Source organism: Pyricularia oryzae, chromosome 3 (assembly GCF_000002495.2).
Source record: "Pyricularia oryzae 70-15 chromosome 3, whole genome shotgun sequence".
Taxonomy (NCBI): Eukaryota; Fungi; Ascomycota; class Sordariomycetes; order Magnaporthales; family Pyriculariaceae; genus Pyricularia; species Pyricularia oryzae.
Window position 1 is genome coordinate 2,212,859 of NC_017849.1, and position 21,422 is coordinate 2,234,280.

Genomic DNA, 21,422 nt, shown 5'->3' on the forward strand with positions numbered 1-21,422 from the left:
GGCGGATACCACAGAATGGGCTGAGAAGTCGCTAAATGTATACTTGTGCTCACGTCTTGTTGGCGGTCGCCTCCGGCTTGCAGAAGCCAGAACCATAGACAGCGTTTCCGGCGCACCAGGTTGTCTTTCCGTCGGGCCTTTTGACGGATGACGGACATACGAGAAGCCGGTGCCAAGCCGTAGCTAAATTTCCACGGACATTATATATACCTGTGTGCTGTTCCGGCTGAGTGTTGTAGGCCAAGTCGGTGGCCTTGACCAAAACAGTTGTACATCCTTTGTCGCCCCGTGTTTCAGCGAGCTCGGGCAGACTCCCAAAATACCGCCAGCGTCTCCAAGCCCAGTATTTTGAGCCTCTGCAGTTTTTGCCTTCAGGTCCACAGTCGTCAAGGAGCTCAGCTTGAGCCCATGTGTTGCCTCCATCGACGCTGACATCAACTCGGATGATATGTTTCCCGCCTCCAGAATAAGCATATCCCATCAATGCCATGGGTACGTCACCCTCGGTACTATCCATCTTGAGAGCATATTTGGGGTCTTTCGAGTTGAGGTGCTCACGTTGCCAGGCAGGGAGATCCCGCACTCCAGGCGCGGCACGTGCTTCATCTGTCCGCCGCAACATCCACTCAGTGCCCGACTTTGCTGCTGCCGCTGCTGCCCGGACACAATCGCCAACCCAAACACCTGTGGTAGCGCTAGTGATGGGCATCTCTTGGATCGCAGGATACCGATCCCAGTCGGGTTTTGCGCCTTCGTTGGGGCCAAAGCATTTGTAGTCGCGACGCTGCCACTGGCTTGGAGATTCTTCGTCGCTGACAACAATTTTGTTGAGCCACTTGACGGAACGGGCAGCTACATGGCCAGGAACAATGGTTCTCAGTGGGTATCCATGATCACGAGGCAGTGGCTTCCCGTTCATTCCGAAAGCAAGGAGGACATCTGCTCGTGGGTCGAGGGCCGTGGAAAGTGGGATTGATGCGCCGTAGGCCTCGAGGGCGGAAAATTGCACGTGCATTTCGCCGCTGTCTGCGTCACCCTGGCTGTCCTTCGCCACCGCGGTTGACGCGAACTGTGCCGGCTTCAGTCCCGCATCCAAAAGAACATCAGCCAGTCTTACGCCCTCCCAGTTGGCGTTGGAGATGGCTCCCACGCCCCACTGCAAGCCATTGGTGGCGGCGGTTGAGGAAGTCATGTCGCTCCGCCTGTTCCCACTACACTGAAGGGCAGCGGTAACACGGTGGAGGCGGAATCGAGACCGCAACTCCGCCAGAGTGTACACACGCTCTTCTCCATCTGGAAGCTCTATAGTCAAGGCATGATCATCCGCTTGATCCTCCTTCACCACGGGTACCCACATGTGGTTGCGCACATAGAAAAGCTCGGGTGGAGTGATAAACTCTTTTCCGAGTTCCTCTGGCGGCGGCTCCGCATTGCAAGGCTTAGCTGTGTGTTTGATCAAACGCTGGTCTCGGGCAGGGTCTGTTGAAAACGGATCTTCTATGGTCTCCGCCGCTGGCCGGCCGGTCCTCTGGTCCAGGTCCTCGATGGCGATGTAGCCTATCATGTACTGGTCCAGAATCTCACGCACATGAGTGGCTTTGTGTATTGTAAATATGTCCCAGTAGGGCTCAATTGCGCCACCTGCGGCCCGTAGTATCACATCGCCGCCTGGATGTGCGCCAACCCAGTCTGTGATATCGTACACCTTGTCCTCAAACGTCACCCAGGGGTTCTTCGACCCAGGTCCATGTTGATCCCGGATGTCGGAGAGGCGGTGTCGTGGTCGAGAAGGGTCGCGACCATCTACGGGCGAGGCGCGTAGTCGATCTGCGCCAGTGGCTTGAGCCTCATCTTCGGACTCGTGGTTGGATACGGCGACACCAAGTACAACCAGACTTGCGCCCGACGCTCCGGCCAAAAGGACGTTTTGGCTTTTCTGGTGTCCGCCACGAGAGTTGTCTGGTTGATCGGTCTCCTTGGTCTGTGGTTGTTTACGACGGCTGGAATGTTCAGGCTCGCGTGGTTTGTTCGTTGAGTGGAAGGGTCTTCTTGTGGATATCGCTCGAGTGCGGGATGTAAAAGCTGATGTGACCCTGGGTTGTACAAGTCGAACCTGCTTGGCTAAGCTGGTAGCCCGTAAGCAGCAGGATGGAGCCGACATGATGCTGCAAAATCAAGGGTTTTGAGATGAGACTGAGAAGCCATAGTAGAGTTGAGTTAGTGGGTTCTCTTCAAGATTGGATGGCAGACGGGTGAAAATCGTCAGAGACCAAAGTGGGTGGTAATTCGAGTCAGACTTACTAAGAGGAACCTCTACGGTTGGCGACTGAATGATACCCAAGGTATAGTCTAATTATCGGGGCAGCTCCACTCAGAGAATCCAAGCATAGCAAAGCGTGTTATCTTTCGTTGCAATGCTTTCGAACAACTGATGCCTTGGAATATAGTGTCGGGCAAGAGAAAACTGTCGACAGTTCACCTGAAAGTAAAATCAGTTGACGGAATCTGGGTTGAGCAAAAGATCCATTATCATGGCCTGCTAGGTCACAAGCCCAACACTCAATTAAGTTCAGTCACAGGTGGAAGAGTCAGCGAGAATAGGCAGTGGAGCTTCCTTCAAAGTGTTTCCGCCGGATTGGTTACCGCCTGGGGTTGACAAGCTCGGGTGCACTGCCGATGGAGAGGTCGCCGAGGTACAGTAGGTAGGTACCTTGGGAATTTTGGTGAGGCCGACGCTGGCCGCATCCCCGTGCGATACGAGCTTGCTTGCTGCAGAAATGCATTAAAGGATAAGGGCCGAGCATTGTGGTTTCTTTTTCGTTCGGTTCGATAACATAACGCAAAAGCCTCCAATTGGCCAGTTACGTCGCACCGTTGGGACGAGCTTGCCAAAGCGAAAGAGCAAGATTCAAGACAGGGTCACAAGACACGCACGAGATTGCACAGCACCGGGGTCTAAAATCACAAGGGGATCCTAAGATGGAGTTTTTATTTTTATTTTATTTTTTTATTTTTTTTCTACTGGTAGTCTCTCACTTGCGCCACGTTCCTACCAAAGTCCGAGATTGGCCCATTTATTAATTATAGTAGAACTAAACTAGTCTAGACTAGACTAAGGTACTCCGTACGGACAAAGTCAACCTACGTCTAGAACTACCGGTAGACTACCAAGGTCCATATCTAAGGTACCTTACCCACCTCGTAGTTCGTACCTACCTCGGTGGGTAGTAGGTGTTAATTAATTATTTCGTAAAGTAAGATGCGTCGCATGGGATGACGTCACCTGAGTCACGTGATATGGCGGCCTCCACTGCTACCGGCTGGCAGTCGCGTTCAGGGTCTCAAGGTGACGCGCTAGACATCCATGCCAAGCACCAAAGGCTCCCTTCGACCAGCCGAACCCCTCGGTTGTGAAGTCATCATTTTACACCACATGTCGTCGCACAGGCGAACAAGTCGCGACGCTGACAAGCTCCAACACTCTCAAGTTCACAGACATGTCCGAAGATGACTCTTTAGTAGACCTGATTGACAGAGAGGCTGTCTTCAACGCGTTGAACAAGGCGTTTGACAAGATTGATCGAAGCTTCGCTACCAGTATATATTGCCCTGCTGCCAGCCCGTGTTTTCATTTGTCGCATGCAGCCAACTGACATGAGTTCAGAGCTACAAACTAGGGACAGGAAGCAGCATCTCTTTCTCGACAGGGAGAATAAGAGATTAGAAGCTGAAGTGCTAGCCCTGCAGCAAGAGACCTCGGCTTTGCGGGAAAAAGTCCAGGAACTCTCAGCAGCCAATAATGCAAATAAGCAGCATCATGAGTCTACTATCAACCCTCGGCAGGTTCAGCTCGCAGGACAGCGTGCTCACGCTTCAAACGAAGATGATGGTGTCTACAGAGCACCAACCGCCCAACAGTTGGCTACCAATTATGCTCGACATTCGTCGCTCGATCCAAGACCGGACGAAGCCACGGATTACGAACGCCTGAAGGAACGCTATACACTTTTGAGAGCAGCTAATAAACTGCTCAAGAAGGAAGTAAGGGAGGCGCAGGATAAAGAGGAGAAGTGGTGGCACTATGCCGAGGTTCTCGAAAAGGAACTTGGAATACTTGGCAACAAAGAGCAGACTGAACGGCGGTTTGAAATCGCAGCTGAGGTTATGAAAAGGTCTCGCGCGGAAAGACGGACTCGAAAAGCTGCTGCTATATCGGATCGACCCACTGGTACACCCTTAGATATACGCCCTGAGTGTGCCGCTGCCGGACCCAGCGCAAATTCCAGCTTCAACTCAGATACGGAGCGAGTCGCTCCACAAGCACCGAGTGGTGACAATGCAATCTCAAGGTCATTTCAAGTGAACACAGCTCAACCATTGACGACAAGGCAACCTTCTCCAAGATCTGAAGCGCCGACGGAGGAGGGATCAGACCACGACGAGGAGCCCAGTCTACCAGCACATGCAAATGACGAAACCCCCAAGGCCCACAATACCGCTAATATAAAACAAGAGCCATCGTCGGATCCTCCCGTCTTCCTTTCGGCTCGACCAGTCAAGAAGCGAAGGCTTGCTGGAGACGATTTGAACAGGATAAGCACGCCCTCGCGCCGCGCAGTCAAAGATGAGGTCGACCAAGAAGATCCTGCTATGTATCTTAAAACAATGGCCACGTTACGAAAGTCTCCTCAGGAAAGTTTTGACCTTGATGATGGAATCACGGAGATGCCAACACCCAAAAAATGCAGGTTTTATAAGTCAGCTGGTGAGAACCATGTTTCCGCCAGATCAGCTGCCCCTACGGTTGAATCAGAACAAAACGAAGCTCCATACCTCCCGCTTTCTGACCGCACGCCAAGGCAACCAGTTATTCATGACGATATGTCGTCCTCTGATGATGCTGAAAAGGGACGCGACAGCTCACCCTTTGGATTTCAGCCCCTCGGTGCGCTCCTCAACACCCCAGCAGAACAGAGAGCCAAGACGAATACACTAATCCTCAACCCTTTTGCTCGCCGAGAATTCGAGGGTCGAGATAGTCGCGGAACTGCGAAGGAAATGGGCCGAGGCAGCAAGCGGAAAGCGGATGGCGACACTGAGATATATCAATCACCTAAGCCCGCGCCAAGCTTCCTCCCACCGTCGGCTCAAACACCTAAACAGCGTCCGTCCCCGGGGGTCCTTAGTCCTAGGAAACCCAAAACCAAAGCAGCTGGTCAGTCTCCGGCTCCCCACACCACAGCTCGGAAGCCATTAGTGGATCGCTCGACCAATATCCAGCCTAGAAGCCGAGGGCCTCCTCTTCGCTCTTTGCCTGTCGACTCGCTGCTGCTCACCGACTTCAGGATCAATCCAGCGACAAACGACAACAAAGATTTTGCATTCGATGAAGTTGTTCGACACAAGGACGACCGAGCCAAGATGACTGGCTGTACGGATCCGCGATGTCCCAGGACAAAAGACATGCACGCTATGGTACTCGCCGAGGTTGCTCACCTAACCAAGGAGCATGGAGAGAGGTTTTATCAAACGCCAGAGGGCGTCACTCTAGTTGAGAAGTATCTGGGGGATGACGCTGGTCGAATACCTCACATGGATGTTTCTGAACGCAGGACGCTCTGGACGCAGGCGCGACTTCAGCAACAGGCCAATATTTACGGCAGATGCAGGCACCGTTATGATCGTGGAAACACCCCAGAGCAGTATTGGGACACCGGCTTTCCCAACACGCAAGAGCAGGAGAGAGACAGAGAGGAGGGTCGTATGATGGACAGGAGGATGGTGGCAGTGAGACGTCGTGAGGCGTTGAAAAAGGGGGGCAGGTGGTTGTTCAAGGATGAGTATCCATCCGAAGCCAACAAAAGGCATCGTGTGTAATTGGGATCACAGTACATTACATATGTGCACACGGGGCATGGCGACAACTCTGTCTTTTTTTCTGACTGGGGACTTTTAAAGTATAAGAGACGCGCGGAGTAGCTTTTGACAGTGGACAGGGCGAATGGTGTTGGCTGGTTTACATACAAAACTTAGGCTGCCAGTTGCCAACCTGAGCGGTCATATCAAGACTTTGCTCCGCAATGGCTCGATGTGCGCCTTGAGTTATTACTATTTTTGGAGGCTACTAGCACTGTCGACACTAATTCCAAAGCTCTCGATGCATGCGCGCCCTTAGATTAGTTCTTGGATGGCGGCGCATTTTACAACTCAGGTATGTACCTAGGTACTTACCCACTCGTCACCATAATACATTCCATGCAGCCCATATAGAAGACTGTCACAAAAAAACCCAGCGAACGTTTCGAGTTGTTTGCCCTTGCTTTCTCTTGGTGTTTGGAATGCAGAACAACATCAAAGCCCTCATCGGCTTGCATCTTATTCCCAACTACTGAAAGCTTCCCAGGTCGATTTGTGCGTCCGTCTCCACTGCAGAAACATATCCTTAACGCCCTCCGACGTCGCAGACCCTTTGCTGCCGCCGCTTCTCCATTGCTCCATGACGCGGTGCATACGTTTCGCGAGTTCTTGCGCCTCGTTCATCTTCGGCCCGCTACCTGATTTTCCAGCAGGTTTCGGCTTGCGGATGTTTCGCTCTGCCTGGACGTCCACCTCGGCAAGCTTCAGCGCAATCTTGACTTTGACAAAGTCTGTGGGGATTGAATGTGTTTGAGTAGCGCTGCGCTCGAGATCGCCAATGTGTACGGCATGCCGTAGGCGCGTGGCTGCGCTGCTGTACATCTTCAAGAGCACGGAGCAGACGTCCCGAGCCAGATTGTCCCAGAGGAGCACGTTACCCTCGTCACTCTCGAGGTAGGAGGAGATGCACAAGTCCAGCTTGTCGCTGAAAATGCGGTAGTCTGCGTCCTGCCCCATCTTGGGGAACGGACATGGGTAAGGAAGGGACCAGAGACGCAGAGCAAACGTCCCGGGTAGACAGCAATTGTCTGGGCTTTCATCCGCGGTCTTCTTGCGTACGAGATCGACTAGGCTTTGTGCAAGATGACCAGTCACCTCGCACCGGTATGGCCAGTCTTTCTCTTTTTCCTTATCGTTTGAATAGGTTCTCGAGAATCCAACAAATGTGGGATCCAGCAATGTTTCGACGAGGCGTGCCCAATCGTCAATGCATTCTTCGTAATCGTCGAGTAGCAAGGACGCCTGGCTGACTATAGCATTAACTAGGTCGGCCGTCGGACACTCTCTAGGGCCTGATAACATTAACAACGAAAATAGGTACTCGCTTTCATATCTCCAGACCAACGGGGAATCTTCTTGCCCAAAGATGGATTGCCAATGCAGCATGCTTGCATCGTTGCGCAAGCTGGCATCCTGGTGCAGCCTGTGATTTAACTCCTGGAGCTCCCGTGGGGGGCGCATCCTGAACAGGACTTGTTCGTTGTATTCAGCAACGAACGACGGTGGCACGAGGTCACCATATCTGGCCACTATCCTGCGCCACATACAATTGGTGACGGGCATGGCCGGCAGGGCATCGGCGCTCAGCTGTGAGCCATGTTTTGCAAGGAAGACGGACAACCACTTGCTGTGTTGTATTTGTGAGCTCTTCAAGACAGGCAGCACAAGACGTGCGAACAACTCCGGTCGAAACGGTGCGAGGTTCGGGTATTTCTCCGTGTCTGTGCTTTGACAAAGAGCAGCGAATAATGCCGGCACGCCTTGGTCGTTGAATGCAGAAACGGTGGGGAGCCACAGCTTTTGTTTGCTTTCTACCCAGTCGGCTTCGCTCATGGAGAGACGCTCGTCAACGTTGCCTGCGAAGGGAATTGACAATTCGAGCGTGGTCATGATCCTCTCAAACACCGGATCCAATCTCGGGTTCTCACCGATCTCAGCCACAATGGTGTTGAACGTGCTGAGCAGGCTGCTCAAAGTGGCGATGCGCACATCGATGTGCGTGCCTGCCCTGGACAAGTCGAGCAGTACTTGCAATGCAGCATCTGGCGAGATGAAGTCGGCCTTTTTGACGACTTGAGCGAGGTACTTGACGGTCGAGACCTTGACAATGGAGCGAGGAGGGGCGCTCTTGGGCGCTTCCTGCTCGCCCACCTTGATGTACGACTGCTCCTCGAGCTTCTCTCCGATGGCGGCCGCGAAATCAAAGAGCAGACTCTCGGCTTCCTTGGCCGGCAGATTCCTGAAAAGACCAATAGATAGGAATTGCCTGTGCCAGGTGCTGGCCTCCGGGTTGCTCATGACTTCCTCCAAGATCAAGCCACACGTGTAACTGGATATATCTCTGCGCGCAAGCGCCGCTAAGGATTGGTGGGCCAGCGATCTCAAGTGAATTCCAACGCTCTCGTGGTCTTTGCTGTCATTTTTTTCCACCTTCCAGTCGGCGGCAGCTTGACGCAACGTCTGCGTGGCAGAATGGAGACTGGGGCCGTGAAGCGTGTTGATCAAGCCCGTAATGAGGCTTGCAACTCGGACAAGAAAGTCGTAACCGATGCTGTGTGTCAAATCGACAACCCCTTCCCATATGACATGGAACAAATCTGGCTCCACACCACGAAACCGGGCCTTGACTCCATTCGCCCGAGAAATGCGCACGCTGTAGACCTGCTGGTAGAGCTCAGTCGAGGCTTCCCAGCTCAACTGCCTGTTCTTCGGCTCCCCTTTGCTTATCTTGGCCGATTCGTTCAACGTCTTGAGTATACCGTTCGCCATTGCGAGCCGCTGTCTAATTTCGCTCCAGCTCACGTCCTCGGGTAGCAGAGACGGGATACCAGACAACAGATCGACTCCCTCCGGAGTAAGGAGGGCATCGTTTGAGAAGACAGACCTCGCGGCAAAGTAGTCGCGGATGAAGCGCTGCTGCCACTGGATCGTCTCGCCATACAGCTCCATATCACCGCTCGCTATTGCGTAGTGGGAGGCGGCCTTTGCGTACAGGGCGCGGTCCTCTGGCTCCCGCGAGGTGGCTGCCGTCTTCCGAAGGCGGTCGACCTGTTCAGAAGCTTCCTGCAGGGCTTCGGGGCCTCCCCGCCGGTATGCGGCGAGGAGAAGCTCGACATTGAAGTTGCGCCGTGGCCCGAGGTTCTGCAAACAATAGATACTACGCCCACGGTACTTGGTCAAGAAGTCAAAATCGGGGTTGATTTCGTACAGTCGTTGCAGAAAGGCGACAGATTTCTCCTTGGCTAACCCTTCAAAGACGTCGAGGGGCCATTGCTGGTTTGCCAGCGGCTTGAAGTCGGATGATGCTTCGATATCGACACCCCAGCGTGGAACGTGCAGACAATACAGGCGCAACAACCGCCATCTTAGCTTGGGATTAGCTTCTTTGGTCGAAAAATGTTGGCAGGCATTCAGGTAGTTAAGGCTAATCTCTTTCTCCGTCCCAGCAAATCCTTTACCAAGTGCGCATGTTAATAGCCCTTCGTAGTAATCCGGATCCGCACTCCACCGATAGGCAATCACTGATATCGGGGGGTGGCGTCCTTTGGTGCTCAATCCCTTGGATCTGGCTTCTTTGGAGAGTCCGAGACGCATGGCTTCATCCAAGAGGTTGTCGTACCGACGGGGATACCTCTCCCAGATGGTGAGTATGGCAGACATAAACTCTTTTGCGTGCTTTGTTTTCTTGAGGTCGGGGTTGGCTCTTATCAGTCGGAACCCCATCTCGACTAGGAAAGTTTTGTCCCCGCCCCTGCATCTTTTGTTGTGCCGACGGAAGACGGACATGAGAAGTTCTAGCTCGGGCACCTCGCGCGGCCAGCGTTGGACGGTACAGTCATTTACAAGACGCTCTCCCAGCAGCTTCCAGGCGAACTCCATGGATGCCGACATGTGCGGTCCGTCTCCAGGTATCTGGGGCTGAGAGAAGACGAACTGCTTGAAAAAAATGTTCAACTCGGTCTGTGAGATCTGAGCAGCGCTGCGCGTCAGGTATTCGGTAAGGCGCCGCTTCAACATTTCGTCATGGGTAGATACGATGTCGTTGAACCCCTTTGCGTCGAGTCCCTGGTAGAGGGGGTGCGACTCGTCCTGGGCTTGGAGAATTCCTTCGACAAAGTCTGATGGGCAAGCTACCAGCATGCGGGCGTATATGGGCTGCAGCGGGCGCTTGTCTTGACTTCGCAGCATCGAGGAGGGATAGTGTTGCGGGAGAAGGGCGGTCAGCAGCTGCTGGACGGCGCTCTGTCTCTCCCTCGACCTGTCGAAGCGACCTTTGCAGTTCCTGATGCTCTCGCAAAAGGCCGTCACCTCTCTGGCCGAGGCCAGTGACAGAAGCTCAACGAGGCCGGCCGTGCCTCCGGCTTTGTCCCAGCATTGCTTCCACTGGTCTGGTTTCTTCATAGCCTTGCCAAAGTCACCAATGGCGCCCATGCGCCGATCAATGTCGTAGTCTTCTCTCCATATTTTGGCCCAGTCAGCCAGCTCAGAGGGCGCCATGGTGAAAGCTCGATCTAAATTGGTTGGGTTTGCCCCAGCGCCAGCCACGAGAATTTCGAGGCGGAATATGTGCTCAGGTACAGTTGCTCAGTTTGGCACGTGGAAGAAAGATTGAGATTGAGTAATCTATAAAAAAATATATATACATATAAAAAAATTAGATGGGGGTTTCTTTGCATTTTAATCACCATCCATCGTCGCGTCACAATAGGTAGGTGAGGCTAGGCGCGTGGGTGTAGAGAGCTGAATGGGAGCAGTGTTTTTGTGGGCCAATCAACAGTCAATACCTTCCAACTTGGGTAACACGCCGGGGCGGTTACACACTAGTTCTAGAACTAGAACTAGGCAGCTTCGGTGTGCGGAATAAAACCCCGGCGTGACTTTGCTGACTGCATACGATAACGTATTCCATAGTTATTGGTGTAAAAAATTTCTCAATAGCCTCGCTTTCTTCTAAATATCTTCATACACTGCTCCCAACTGTAGTAATGTTTGGGGTCTCCGTCCTCTTGTCCAGTGGGAGTCATCGATGTAATTCTATAACGAATGAGTATTTCTGTAGCCATCGCCGTAATTAGGGCAGCGATAATAATAAGGTCAGCTGTTCTCCAGTATTGGAACCAGGGGGTTGGTAACGTCAAGCCATGCGGATCCGTCCGAATCAATATGGTGCCTAATATCCTTTGAAGCAACTGCATCTTTAGGGCTCAATCTCTAAATCTTGTCACTCTGAAATCGAACCAGACTGCCACTCTAAAGTTGAACCGGAGAGTTTGTCGTCGGGGGCGAGCTGACAACTGCGCCAATTGCGAATGAAGCCAGAATTGAAAAGACGGCGCTACATTGCATTTTCAACCTGCCGTTTTCGAACAAACGGGTAAGATGTAAATCAAAACTATTTTGAAGTAAGTCCAGCGGCGAATCTGGAGACTTCTTGTTGTGAAAATGAAAGGAAATTTGTTTAATGTGGTGGAACAACACGGTCACTTCCGTTTATCAAGATGTGGGTACCTGCCTACCTTCCTACCTTCCTACCTTCCTACCTTCCTACCTTCCTACCTTCCTACCTTCCTACCTTACCTACCTTACCTACCTGATATATATATCGGTAATTATGAGAGAAAAGAGCTATCAGGCGCTTGGGTGGATATGCTTCCCGTGTGACACATCGCGCGCGCGATTGTGGCATGTAACAGTGTCGAGTATGCGTCGACAGTATTTTCTATTTAACCATCGTACTAATGACATTTGCTTCCGCCCTTGCTTTCCCAGCATTGCTTCCGATCATCGTCGAATACGGAGGGTAGACCAAGGACTGCATAGAAGTCCGGCCCAAGTTAGTTAGCATCTGTAGAATGTGAATGCTGCTGAAAAGAAATAGCAATCTACAATCGCCAAGAGGAGACAGAACGTATTCTGTAAAGGACTAGCTTTCAACACCGCCCGGCCTAGGAATGCGTTCTGCCTGGGAGACAAATCAGATAAACAATACCGCTTCGTAACCCTGGATATTGGCGAACTGGCTAGGCACTGACCTGATAAAACCTGAATGGACCGGGACGTCGCTCAGATAGTTGAGCATGCCGGCCTCAGCCTAGTCCGTCTCGAATCTTTTGTCTCGTCTCCAGTATCATGGGTGGGGGATGGTTCCTATGTATCTTCTTTTCCCTAGCTCTGCTCAAACCTTGCCATGGCCTTGGTTCAAAAGTTCGACAAAAGCACATGGCTGAAGTACTTCGTCATTTTCGCCAGTCTTCTCGACTGGGACGAGGTGTTCAATGAACCTTATGGGCTTGCCTTCTATTTCGTAGAGGCCATCTTCACGACCATGTGGATTTTCAGGTCTCACAGGCTGTGACCAGGGAGCGTCAGCTCAACCCTTCGGCTCAATATCCTGGCCTAAGTAGAACGACTGAGCAGTCCTGGAAACTCGACAATGACGCGCAGAATCCAGACCTGTCATATATTCGAGGCTATGGCTGTTAACAAGGACTTTGAGCAAGTCGAGCTGAGCGTTTTCGAATGGATCGACCAGGCGCCACTCATAAAAGGACGATGTTCGTGATGTTTTAAACAATGCTGTCAACCAGCATCGAAGTCTGCGCAGAACCCCCCCTCGCTGTTCCCCTCCAAGCTCCGGCCCTTAGTTTTTTGGGCCACCCGATGGAGGAAGCGGCGAACAACAGAGCATGTTCAGGCAAGATGATAGCTGACATTATGGAGGGGGTCCAGGATGATTTTACGGGCAAAAGCTGCACAATGTGACAGGAGCCTAACTGGAACTTGCGTGAAAATCCAACAAGGTAAGATATGTCGGATGGGCGTCCAATAACAACTGTTTGATGTGATTCAACAAAGCAAGGTCTTGGGACGCGATGATGGGCCTTGGCATCCTTGAGGGATGTGATCATATTGCACTAAAAACACCGTCAAAAACGAGAGCTCCCGTCAATGACTAATGCCAGCGACTTCGGTAAATATAGCCTGCAACAGATCGCGCCCTTCATCCGGTCAAGCTCGTGGACAGCGACTCTGTACTTTGGCCACAGTCCCCTTTGGGATAATCCTTCATAATTTCGTCTATCGTTGGGGGGAACGAAGGAAGACTCTGAAATATCAGAGACTAACGCCTATGATTGTGCTGGGGAAATCGTACTTGGTTTGGCCGTGGAACTTTACGGAATTACCAATCCGAGCCTTGAAGGTTCAGAGGTATCACCTTGCGATGTGACTATATCGTCTTTGGCAGATACAGCCTTTGGGCACAGAGGAGAGGTCGATGATGTGACTTTATCGTAGACATGAGTAGGAGTCGGGGTACCAGCCTCAGGACCTAGCTAGGTACGTCCTATAAAAAGCTGACAGTGCTTGGTTTCACGTGTATACTGCTTAGTAGCGGCTGGGCTGACGCACGGGCCATAGAAAATTCACAAGCGCAGATTCGTTTCTGGTATTGACTGACCCACCGCCAGCTGTCATCTTGGCACCAAACACTCGCCCTTAGTCATACTCCTCTCAGACAATAAGATCCCATGCTACATTGTGGATGGAGAAGAGTGACTCAGCTGCAAACTTTCCAGTGCACTGACCATCAAGACTGGTCTATAAAAAGGCCCCGAACCTCTCACCCTTTGTGCTTGTTTTCCCCTTCCTTTCTTCCCCAGCTCTCTTTGCCTTTTGGCTTAGATCAAGTGTAGTATCTGTTCTTTTCAGTTTAATCTCTGAAACTGGTCTATTTGACCAGAATCAAATGATTATACTTATTTTTGTCACTAGGAGGGTTTCCGCTGGGCTTGCCCATGATTCCCTCCACTGTGTCCCTCCTATCACACTGCCTGGAGGCGACGCGAACCTTTTTTTTCATTGCTGATGGGGCTTGCCCCGGCTGCGAAGAGGAAAATTTTAGCATGCAATTGTGGTTTCTGGATGTCCATTGAGAATGTCCGGCTGGGGGCATTCAATATCTGCGCCTCCCAAGGAGGGAATAGTCACGTGTCACGTACAACCTCAATGGTTTTAAATGAGTCCCAAGTTGATCACAAGCCAGGGGCTCGTCGTGTATACTATGGAGTAGTAATGGTAGACGGCAGCGTTTATGCGTCTGCGTTTGTGGGCTTGTGTTTGCTAGAAATTTTGCACAAAATCTTGTGAACCCAGTTGTTGCAGTCGGTTGGTGGATAGCATAGCTTGACCAAACTCAAAATTATCTGAACAAAAACTCACTTTGTATGATCAATGTCAAAATAGAGTCGATGGAGATGCTGTTTGGTTCAGCCCTAGATAAATACAAAACAGAAAATATAAAGTCGCATTGAGGAAGAATTTCCCAATCCAAGAAGTGAGCAGGTAGTCAGGAACAGCAGGTGCAAAAACCCAGTCTCCTGGCTCCAGTTGCTCAATTTGTTCCCTGTCATCATTCCCAAATTCCTCCCTCAGCAACCCAAGTGAGCAACCAGCACCAGATCAAAATGGCTCAAATGATACCTCAGGCGGTCTTGGACCAGCTCAAGGCCCAGATCGATCAAGATTCCAAAACCAAGGAGGCACTCGGCGACATTACCGAGAAGCTCGAACGAGAGGTCGCATACTCCCAGGGCGTCATCTCGCGGGTCCATGCCACAAGGGTTGCCGACTATGCTGCAGCTCTGCTGCCGCAATTAGAGGCTGCAATCAAGGACATGATTGCCACCACAAAAGCCCTCGAGGAAGAGGCTTCAAAGCATCCGTACTACAAGTGAGCCTGAAGATCATGTTTTTTTCGATTTTTTTTTCAGTGATCAGCCCGCTGACTTATTTTACTACAGATACAACTTTAAATGGACCCGTCATGTGCGGGGGGCCATATTCACTATCGTGCTGTGCGCATTCTTGGGCGGCCTCGGGAACGAGACCAAGCCTGGAGAGCTGGGTAGACTATTGAGTTTAGAGGAGGTCGGTGCTGTACTCCAAGGTAAGCTGAAGATATCATTAGGCTCAAAGCCCTCAAAAAGAAAAGCAGAAGAAAAACGTGCCAGAGGCCCTTGCAAATTAAGCTGACCTCAACCCGCTTCGGTTCACAGTCCCTGTCAACATTCAAGACCGCGATGTCTTCCACATCACCATCGAGGAATACCTGCTCTCGCTGACCGACCTGACCAACGAGCTGAGCCGTTTGACAACCAACACGGTGACGTTGGGCGACTTTGAGATGGCGGTCCGCATCAGCTCTTTTGTGCGGGACCTACACGCTGGCTTCCAGCTTCTGAACCTCAAGAACGACATCTTGAGGAAGCGTGTCGACAGCGTCAAGTACGACGTCAAGAAAGTCGAGGACGTGGTCTACGATCTGTCACTGAGGAACTTGATCCCGGCGAGGCAGAGTGCAGGTGCAGCACAGTAGTCGGACACAAAGTCATGGCACCAGATATGCATGCCACAAAAGGGCCGCTCACAGAAGCCGGAAAAGATGGCGGCCTCTACGGAATCAGGGAGGAAACAGTAGCATATCTGCAATTGTTTGGTAGTAATTGACGCGCTTACTGGTCCAGTGAACTCTGGGATGATATTGCATTGATTAGTTGACAATTGATACCATCAAAGTTTTCCAGAGATTTTGATGCTTGATCCCATATATTCTGGCTAGTTTACAATGGAGTCAATTAATGGCGCAAAATGGTATATGAATTTGTGGTGTGTGAGGATAATTTAAGCGCATCTCACACGTCAACGTGATGATTTCAAATCGCCAAGCCGTTCGCTCCCACCCAAAAAAAAAAAAAAAAAAAATCAGAGAAGCTTTGTCCAGAAGAAAGCCAGAATGAAGCTCCAATGATAGTCAGTGATTGGTAGCACCTACCATTAGAGGGCTCGAGCTTCACCCACTGGCCCCACACGAGTTCAAAAGTAGCAAACCAGCAAGTCTAGCCCATGCACCAAATGCTGTGCGGCCGGCCAGGCGACCACTCACAGGCCAGCCCCAGGGCGTTCGCTAGGTACGAGAAAAATCCCGACCCAAATTTCGTCGCGCAGGTTGCTTGCTGCGAGGCAGTCAGTCAGTGGGTGGTTCGCCGAACTTCACCCAACTTCCACCCTGCTAACGACCCTCCCATCTTGGTCTGCCAGTCTCTCTGCTTTGTTCGCGGTATGCAGTTATTCTTTCCGCTCCTTCTGATTGTCTGTTTGCAGAACTAGGCATTTGCCTGTTTTTTTTTTGTTTTTTTTTGTTTACTTCGGTGTGGGTTTTGTTCTCCGTGTTTCTATTGGACTCTCCTTTGGTTCTGCTGCGGTCTTAGGCGAAACTCTGACGACTGGAACAAGCCAACAACCTCCCTCGCCTCCCTTGACGCACATCAACCTCAAACCTAAATTACTTCCCCCGATAATCTTGCGATTCGCCTAGCAGCCGCGCGTCATCAATAACGCGATCACCTTCTTCCGTATACCGCCAACGCGACCTGGAAACAAGTCAGGCACTCCATATTCGACTACACGTGGCCGACTGCGGTCCCGTCTGGAAACTCAAAAAAAACCCACGCTCTTGCCACTCCGACGCACCCGATCGCCGCCGACCTGACCGTGCCGGATTCCCCCAAGCATTGGATAGACTTGCAGTGGCAGCCTCCGCATCGGTGAGCCGCCATTGCGCTCCAACGAACCCTAAGCCGGCAGGATGAGCAATCGTCATCTGCCGGCTGGGCAGGCCATGGAAGGCGCGGGGAGCGCGGGCGTCGCCATGAGCCCTTCACACGGTGGTCCCGGCCCGAGCCCGGGCCCGCGCAGAGGTGGTCGTCCGCCGGCCTATCATCAGTCGCATTCCGCCTATAGCGCCACTCATCACCAGCAATTCCAACCGCACGTCCAACACCCCGGTGTCTACAGCGGCTACATGGGCCATCCTTATGCCAACTATGGCTACCCCCATACTGCTCCGATGCCGCCGCCCTACCAAAACGGCGCCCAGTACTATGTACCCAACATGCCTGGCCAGCCGTACATGCCTTACCCTGCGCAATACGCTCGTTCGCCTCCAAGCATGCATCAGTACGTTCACACAATGGGAACTGGCGCGATACCGCCCCAGCCTGTACCGCAGCCACAAGCATACCAACGCAACCAACAGTCGCCTATTGTCGTCTCATCTCCGTACCCGAATCCTCCACCTCCTCCTCGATCCGCATCCCACAATCATGCCATGGTCGTGCCCCCTCAACCGATACACAGTACTCCTCAGCAAGCTGCTGGGCAATATGTTCCTCAGTCCGTCCCGCAAACCGCTCCTCGGGCGCAGAGCGATGCTGCGGCCCACACGGCCGCTCCTGTTGCTCCTGTTGAATCCGAAGCACCCCCGACACCTTCATCAAGCAGCTCCGCACAGGCACAGGCACCAGCTTTGCCTATGACGCCTCCGACACCACAGACTGTTGAGACTTCGGTTGAGCTGTCTGCGAGCCCGAAGGCCCAGGCTCAAGTCAACCTCTCGCCTCCTCAAACAACCTTTACGCCACCTGTAAGTAAAAGTCATCGGGCCCTGAGACAGTGCTTTGCTAACAGCAGTCCAGCTTCCGTGGTCTACCCATCCCGACGAGTCATGGCCAAAGCGAGCCAACAAGATCAAGAGGTGTCACAAAGCGCTGGACAACCAGGTCCAAGCGCTTTCCCTTCCTGCAATGGAGGAATCAGGCCCTGGTGCGACTGCTGATAGATCTGTGGGGGCTACCGAGGGATCTGCGGCGCCCATTTCAAAACCTGCTGAGGCGACAGCTGCTCACGGAGCGGGAACATCGGCTGCTGGCGAAAACGACCCGTTCCATGCTAAATGGGAGGCGCCTGTACAAGCCGACCCAGTCACCCACTCTCCATCTTCACAAGACCAGCCATCCGGTGCATCCACATCCCCTACAACGCCTGCTTCTATCAACGCCACCCCGTCCGCCACATCAGCCACCCCAACTCCTGGAAAATCCAAGGGTACCAGTCGCCCTGCAGCCCCAGCCGTACCCATAATACCAGCTGTACCCAAGGGCTCGCCGAAGGAGGCCAGGCTTTCTCAAACAGACAAAGTATCGGTTGAGCAGAAGGTTGACAGTGCTGCATCGGATGCTGATAACACCGCTTCCACTTCCACTCTGTCTGCTGGGCCAAGCGCTACCGAGTCTCCATCGTCTGGGCCCCCGCCTGCCTCTGCGCCCGCTGCTCCCAAGCTATGGACTGGACTGTTTTCCAAAGCTGCTGCTGCTGCTGTCAGCGCTACTCCCGGTGAATCCACTCCCGGGCAGACTGGCACCAATGGGACGGCTGCTACGAACTCTGCTGCTGGGAATACTGCCACGGGTACATCTGGCTTTGTTCAATCCAAAAACAACTCGCTTGCCGAAGCCCTGAGGGCATACCGGGTTGGGAACGGAGACAAGCTAGCATTTATTGAACCGAGAGGCTTGATCAACACCGGAAACATGTGCTACATGAATTCTGTAAGTTGCTACAATTGGGAGGCTTTTTTTCGAATATGTTCCAGCGCTGACATTGACTTCAGGTCCTTCAAGTGCTTCTTTTCTGCACGCCTTTCTACGACTTTCTCGAGCAGGCAGGGAAAAAGGTTACTCATAGCTTCAACAGCGAAACTCCTCTTATCGATGCCATGTTAGTTTCCAACCACACCCAGTCTGTTTCTCAACAAAGTTGATTTCGATTTTTTTTCGGCTGACAAACCTGTGCAGGATTGAGTTCATGCGCGACTTCAAGATCATCGACTCAGCCATTTCAGTTGACCAGCTGCGTCGCAGGCTCAAGAGCGAAGAGCTTGAGCAGTACGGAGAGCCATTTACGCCCGAGTTTATTTATGAGGCTATCAGGAAGCTCCCTCGCTTCTCAAGCATGAGGGTATGTCGTCCTAACGACCACAAACAGATTACTCGAAAGAATAATTGCTGACCTCGATATTTCGTGTAGCGCGGTCATCAACAAGATGCTGAAGAGTTCCTCGGCTTTTTCCTCGAGTCACTTCATGATGAGTGCTCGCACGTGATGCGCGCAGCTGGGCAACAATCAATCACATCCACAGCCCCTCAATCATCCGCTCAAACACCTACGACATCAGCGCCCTCTGTCGACAACGACTGGCTCGAGGTCGGGCCCCGACAGCGGGCTGCCATCACCCGCTCGAGTGGCCACTCAGACATGTCATCACCTGTCACAAAGATCTTTGGAGGAGAACTTAGATCCGAACTGCGGGTTCCTGGCCTCAAAGACTCGGTTACGCTTGAGCCCTACCAACCCTTGCAGCTGGACATTGGCGCTCCCCAAGTGCGAAATATTGTTGACGCTCTGCGTCACCTGACCAATCCCGAGAGCCTTCGTGGTGATTTCAACTCTCCTCGGGGCAAGGATGTTTCGGCCACCAAGCAGGTCTTCATCGAGTCGCTGCCCCCTGTGCTAATCCTCCACCTCAAGCGATTTCAGTTTGACGCCGAGGGCAATGGCACTGTGAAGATCTGGAAGAAGGTCGGCTACCCACTCGAGCTGGAGATTCCCCGTGAGGTCCTCTCCCGCGCCAAGCGCACGGCAGGCAGCTTGCCCAAGTACAAGCTGATTGCGGCGGTCTACCACCATGGCAAGAACGCCAGCGGAGGCCACTACACGGCCGACGTCCGCCGCCAGGACGGGACCGAGTGGATCAGACTGGACGATACCGTTATTCGACGCGTCCGAAGCGAGGATGTCGCCGAGGGCGGTGCAGAGGAGGATGTGGTGAAGGGTGACAACGCGTCTCGCAAGGACGGCGGTGGCTATGCCTCGGCTGCCGCCAACCGCTTCGCGGGCATGGGCGAGGAGGATGTGACCGACGACGACGGATGGAAGCAGGTCAGCACACCGGCGAGCGGAGGCAAGAAGTGGAGCAGCCTTGTCAACGGTGCCTCACCAACGGCCGCAAACAAGGGCAAGCAGATTAAGGACAACATCAAAGACAACAAGGTGGCCTACTTGCTCTTCTACCAGCGCATCTAGGACGGCAATCGCGAGGGGCAAGCTGGGCAGTTTGTCCTGAATATCAAGGGTGCTGTAGGGCACAAATTCAGCTGGATGCCGCCCGTTGGAGATCGGAAAGGTGGCTGATACACATCCTACAATTGGCTTCCTCTATATACTTCGGCGTTGCGGCGTTCTGGTGCTGGCTGGGCCGGGTGGGTTTTGGGTGGGTTTGCATTGAGGCTCTTCCCATGTCCAACATGTGCGCGGGCAATGGCGCCCAGGAGGGGGGGAACCCCAGGCGCAAAAGAATCTTTGATTTGTCTTCGCAACCGGGGCAAAGATTATACATGATTGGCCACCTTGCGTCGGGTGTGTTATTTTTCTCTTCTCTCCACATTTTGCCCATCTTTTTGCATGATGTAAATCGGAGCGTGGAGCATTTTATCTGGCGGATTTTAGGGGGGAAAAAAAGGTCGAAAAGAAAAAAGGGTGAATGTCGCCTGTTGCTTGACGCCAGGTACCATCTCAACATAGTAAAGTAATGCGTGGAGAGGGGATGGATTTATGGATTTTTGGGGTGTCCGGATGGTTGATGGTGGTGGTGGTGGTGGTGACGTGTGAGACTTTGCGCAGGACGGAAGAATCAGAGGAGATGGTGAGCTGTACCAACCCAACCGGACCTCTGATAGAACGCGGACTGGCCTGCGGATGATGGGTGTTTATAACCAGAGCAGGACGATCCACCAGTGGGTTGAGGTGAGGTCCTCTTTCTTCTTGTCTTGGAAGTGGGAGGGCATGATATGGTTGAAGAGGTTCATGTGCTGCAGGTGAAAACAAAAATATGCATTAGTATCACGGCTGAGAGAGATATCACACTCCTGGAAGAATTGTGGGGAGTTGTCGCAGATGAGATGTTGCACAATCAAAAAAATTCAGAAAATTCATTTTATTCACGAATGCGTTTTACCAAGTGCCGCCCCTTGAAGATTCCAGCACAGGTCGAGGGGTAGATTGACCTGAGGGTATTCAGCAAGCTGTGTGTCCGTACTTCCGAGTTTCCCTTTGCTCCGCTTAACAGCAACATTGCCCGATAATACATGGCCCATCAGGGAGTCCATGTGCGCTAGGGTTTCTACGGTTTAATATTCATTCGCACCCAGTTTCGAAAGTTTTCAAGATGGTTCAGCTAGCGGTCGCACGCATCGGTATTCTTTTTTTTTTTTTTTTTTTTCTAAATCTTATTCCTGGAACCTCCCTTGAGCCGGGCACTATTCGCGCGCGGCCGGGACTTTCCTCCCGAATTTTCGCCATAAACGCCTCTTTGAGCGTTTGGACGTGCTCTCATCTCCTGTTCAAAAGAGCCAACACGACCTCGCGGTGAGGCATTGTGTTTCTCCTCCCTTTACACCAAAAATAACATCTTGGCTCCCTCCCCCGGGGTCTCTAGGGCACATTGGTCCTGGCTCATCATGCTCTTTTGGATGATATATACATATATATACTACCGAGTAAAGAAAGACGTTGGATCAGACCAACGGAGAGCATTCCCGCATGTTTCATAG

The 21,422-nt window shown here is 52.3% G+C and overlaps 6 protein-coding genes across 6 annotated transcripts; 4 read left to right on the forward strand and 2 right to left on the reverse strand.

Moving 5' to 3' along the window:
• Positions 1 to 49: 49 nt before the first annotated feature.
• MGG_05992 (sulfite oxidase) lies at positions 50 to 2,161 on the reverse strand (the record flags this gene model as incomplete). Its single annotated transcript, XM_003711789.1, has 2 exons — positions 50 to 1,981; positions 2,114 to 2,161. The coding sequence occupies 2 exons, from the start codon at positions 2,159 to 2,161 to the stop codon at positions 50 to 52; spliced, it is 1,980 nt and encodes a 659-aa protein (XP_003711837.1).
• A 1,181-nt stretch (positions 2,162 to 3,342) lies between these two features.
• MGG_05993 (uncharacterized protein) lies at positions 3,343 to 6,330 on the forward strand. Its single transcript, XM_003711790.1, has 2 exons — positions 3,343 to 3,597; positions 3,665 to 6,330. Exons 1-2 carry the CDS (start codon positions 3,498 to 3,500, stop codon positions 5,875 to 5,877), a joined length of 2,313 nt encoding a protein of 770 aa, XP_003711838.1. The 5' UTR covers positions 3,343 to 3,497; the 3' UTR covers positions 5,878 to 6,330.
• On the reverse strand, positions 5,916 to 10,615 carry MGG_05994 (uncharacterized protein). The gene has a single exon (XM_003711791.1). The coding sequence runs from the start codon at positions 10,411 to 10,413 to the stop codon at positions 6,376 to 6,378; it is 4,038 nt and encodes a 1,345-aa protein (XP_003711839.1). The 5' UTR covers positions 10,414 to 10,615; the 3' UTR covers positions 5,916 to 6,375.
• A 1,488-nt stretch (positions 10,616 to 12,103) lies between these two features.
• MGG_16732 (uncharacterized protein) lies at positions 12,104 to 12,271 on the forward strand (the record flags this gene model as incomplete). Its single annotated transcript, XM_003711792.1, has 1 exon — positions 12,104 to 12,271. One exon carries the CDS (start codon positions 12,104 to 12,106, stop codon positions 12,269 to 12,271), a length of 168 nt encoding a protein of 55 aa, XP_003711840.1.
• Positions 12,272 to 14,305: 2,034 nt separating this feature from the next.
• On the forward strand, positions 14,306 to 15,532 carry MGG_05995 (uncharacterized protein). The gene is made up of 3 exons (XM_003711793.1): positions 14,306 to 14,647; positions 14,718 to 14,863; positions 14,973 to 15,532. Exons 1-3 carry the CDS (start codon positions 14,382 to 14,384, stop codon positions 15,290 to 15,292), a joined length of 732 nt encoding a protein of 243 aa, XP_003711841.1. The 5' UTR covers positions 14,306 to 14,381; the 3' UTR covers positions 15,293 to 15,532.
• Positions 15,533 to 15,988: 456 nt separating this feature from the next.
• MGG_05996 (ubiquitin C-terminal hydrolase) lies at positions 15,989 to 20,817 on the forward strand. The gene is made up of 5 exons (XM_003711794.1): positions 15,989 to 17,398; positions 17,451 to 18,362; positions 18,425 to 18,531; positions 18,609 to 18,771; positions 18,841 to 20,817. The coding sequence occupies exons 1-5, from the start codon at positions 16,562 to 16,564 to the stop codon at positions 19,894 to 19,896; spliced, it is 3,075 nt and encodes a 1,024-aa protein (XP_003711842.1). The 5' UTR covers positions 15,989 to 16,561; the 3' UTR covers positions 19,897 to 20,817.
• The last annotated feature ends 605 nt before the right edge of the window (positions 20,818 to 21,422 follow it).

Coding starts and splice junctions, on each gene's coding strand:
- MGG_05995 (XM_003711793.1), top strand. CDS start 14,382: ATGGCTCAAATGATACCTCAGGCGGTCTTGGACCAGCTCAAGGCCCAG. Junction 14,648..14,717: donor TCAAAGCATCCGTACTACAA/GTGAGCCTGAAG, acceptor ATTTTACTACAG/ATACAACTTTAAATGGACCC. Junction 14,864..14,972: donor GGTCGGTGCTGTACTCCAAG/GTAAGCTGAAGA, acceptor TTCGGTTCACAG/TCCCTGTCAACATTCAAGAC.
- MGG_05996 (XM_003711794.1), top strand. CDS start 16,562: ATGAGCAATCGTCATCTGCCGGCTGGGCAGGCCATGGAAGGCGCGGGG. Junction 17,399..17,450: donor AAACAACCTTTACGCCACCT/GTAAGTAAAAGT, acceptor ACAGCAGTCCAG/CTTCCGTGGTCTACCCATCC. Junction 18,772..18,840: donor CTCGCTTCTCAAGCATGAGG/GTATGTCGTCCT, acceptor TATTTCGTGTAG/CGCGGTCATCAACAAGATGC.
- MGG_05994 (XM_003711791.1), bottom strand. CDS start 10,413: ATGGCGCCCTCTGAGCTGGCTGACTGGGCCAAAATATGGAGAGAAGAC.
- MGG_05993 (XM_003711790.1), top strand. CDS start 3,498: ATGTCCGAAGATGACTCTTTAGTAGACCTGATTGACAGAGAGGCTGTC. Junction 3,598..3,664: donor TGATCGAAGCTTCGCTACCA/GTATATATTGCC, acceptor ACATGAGTTCAG/AGCTACAAACTAGGGACAGG.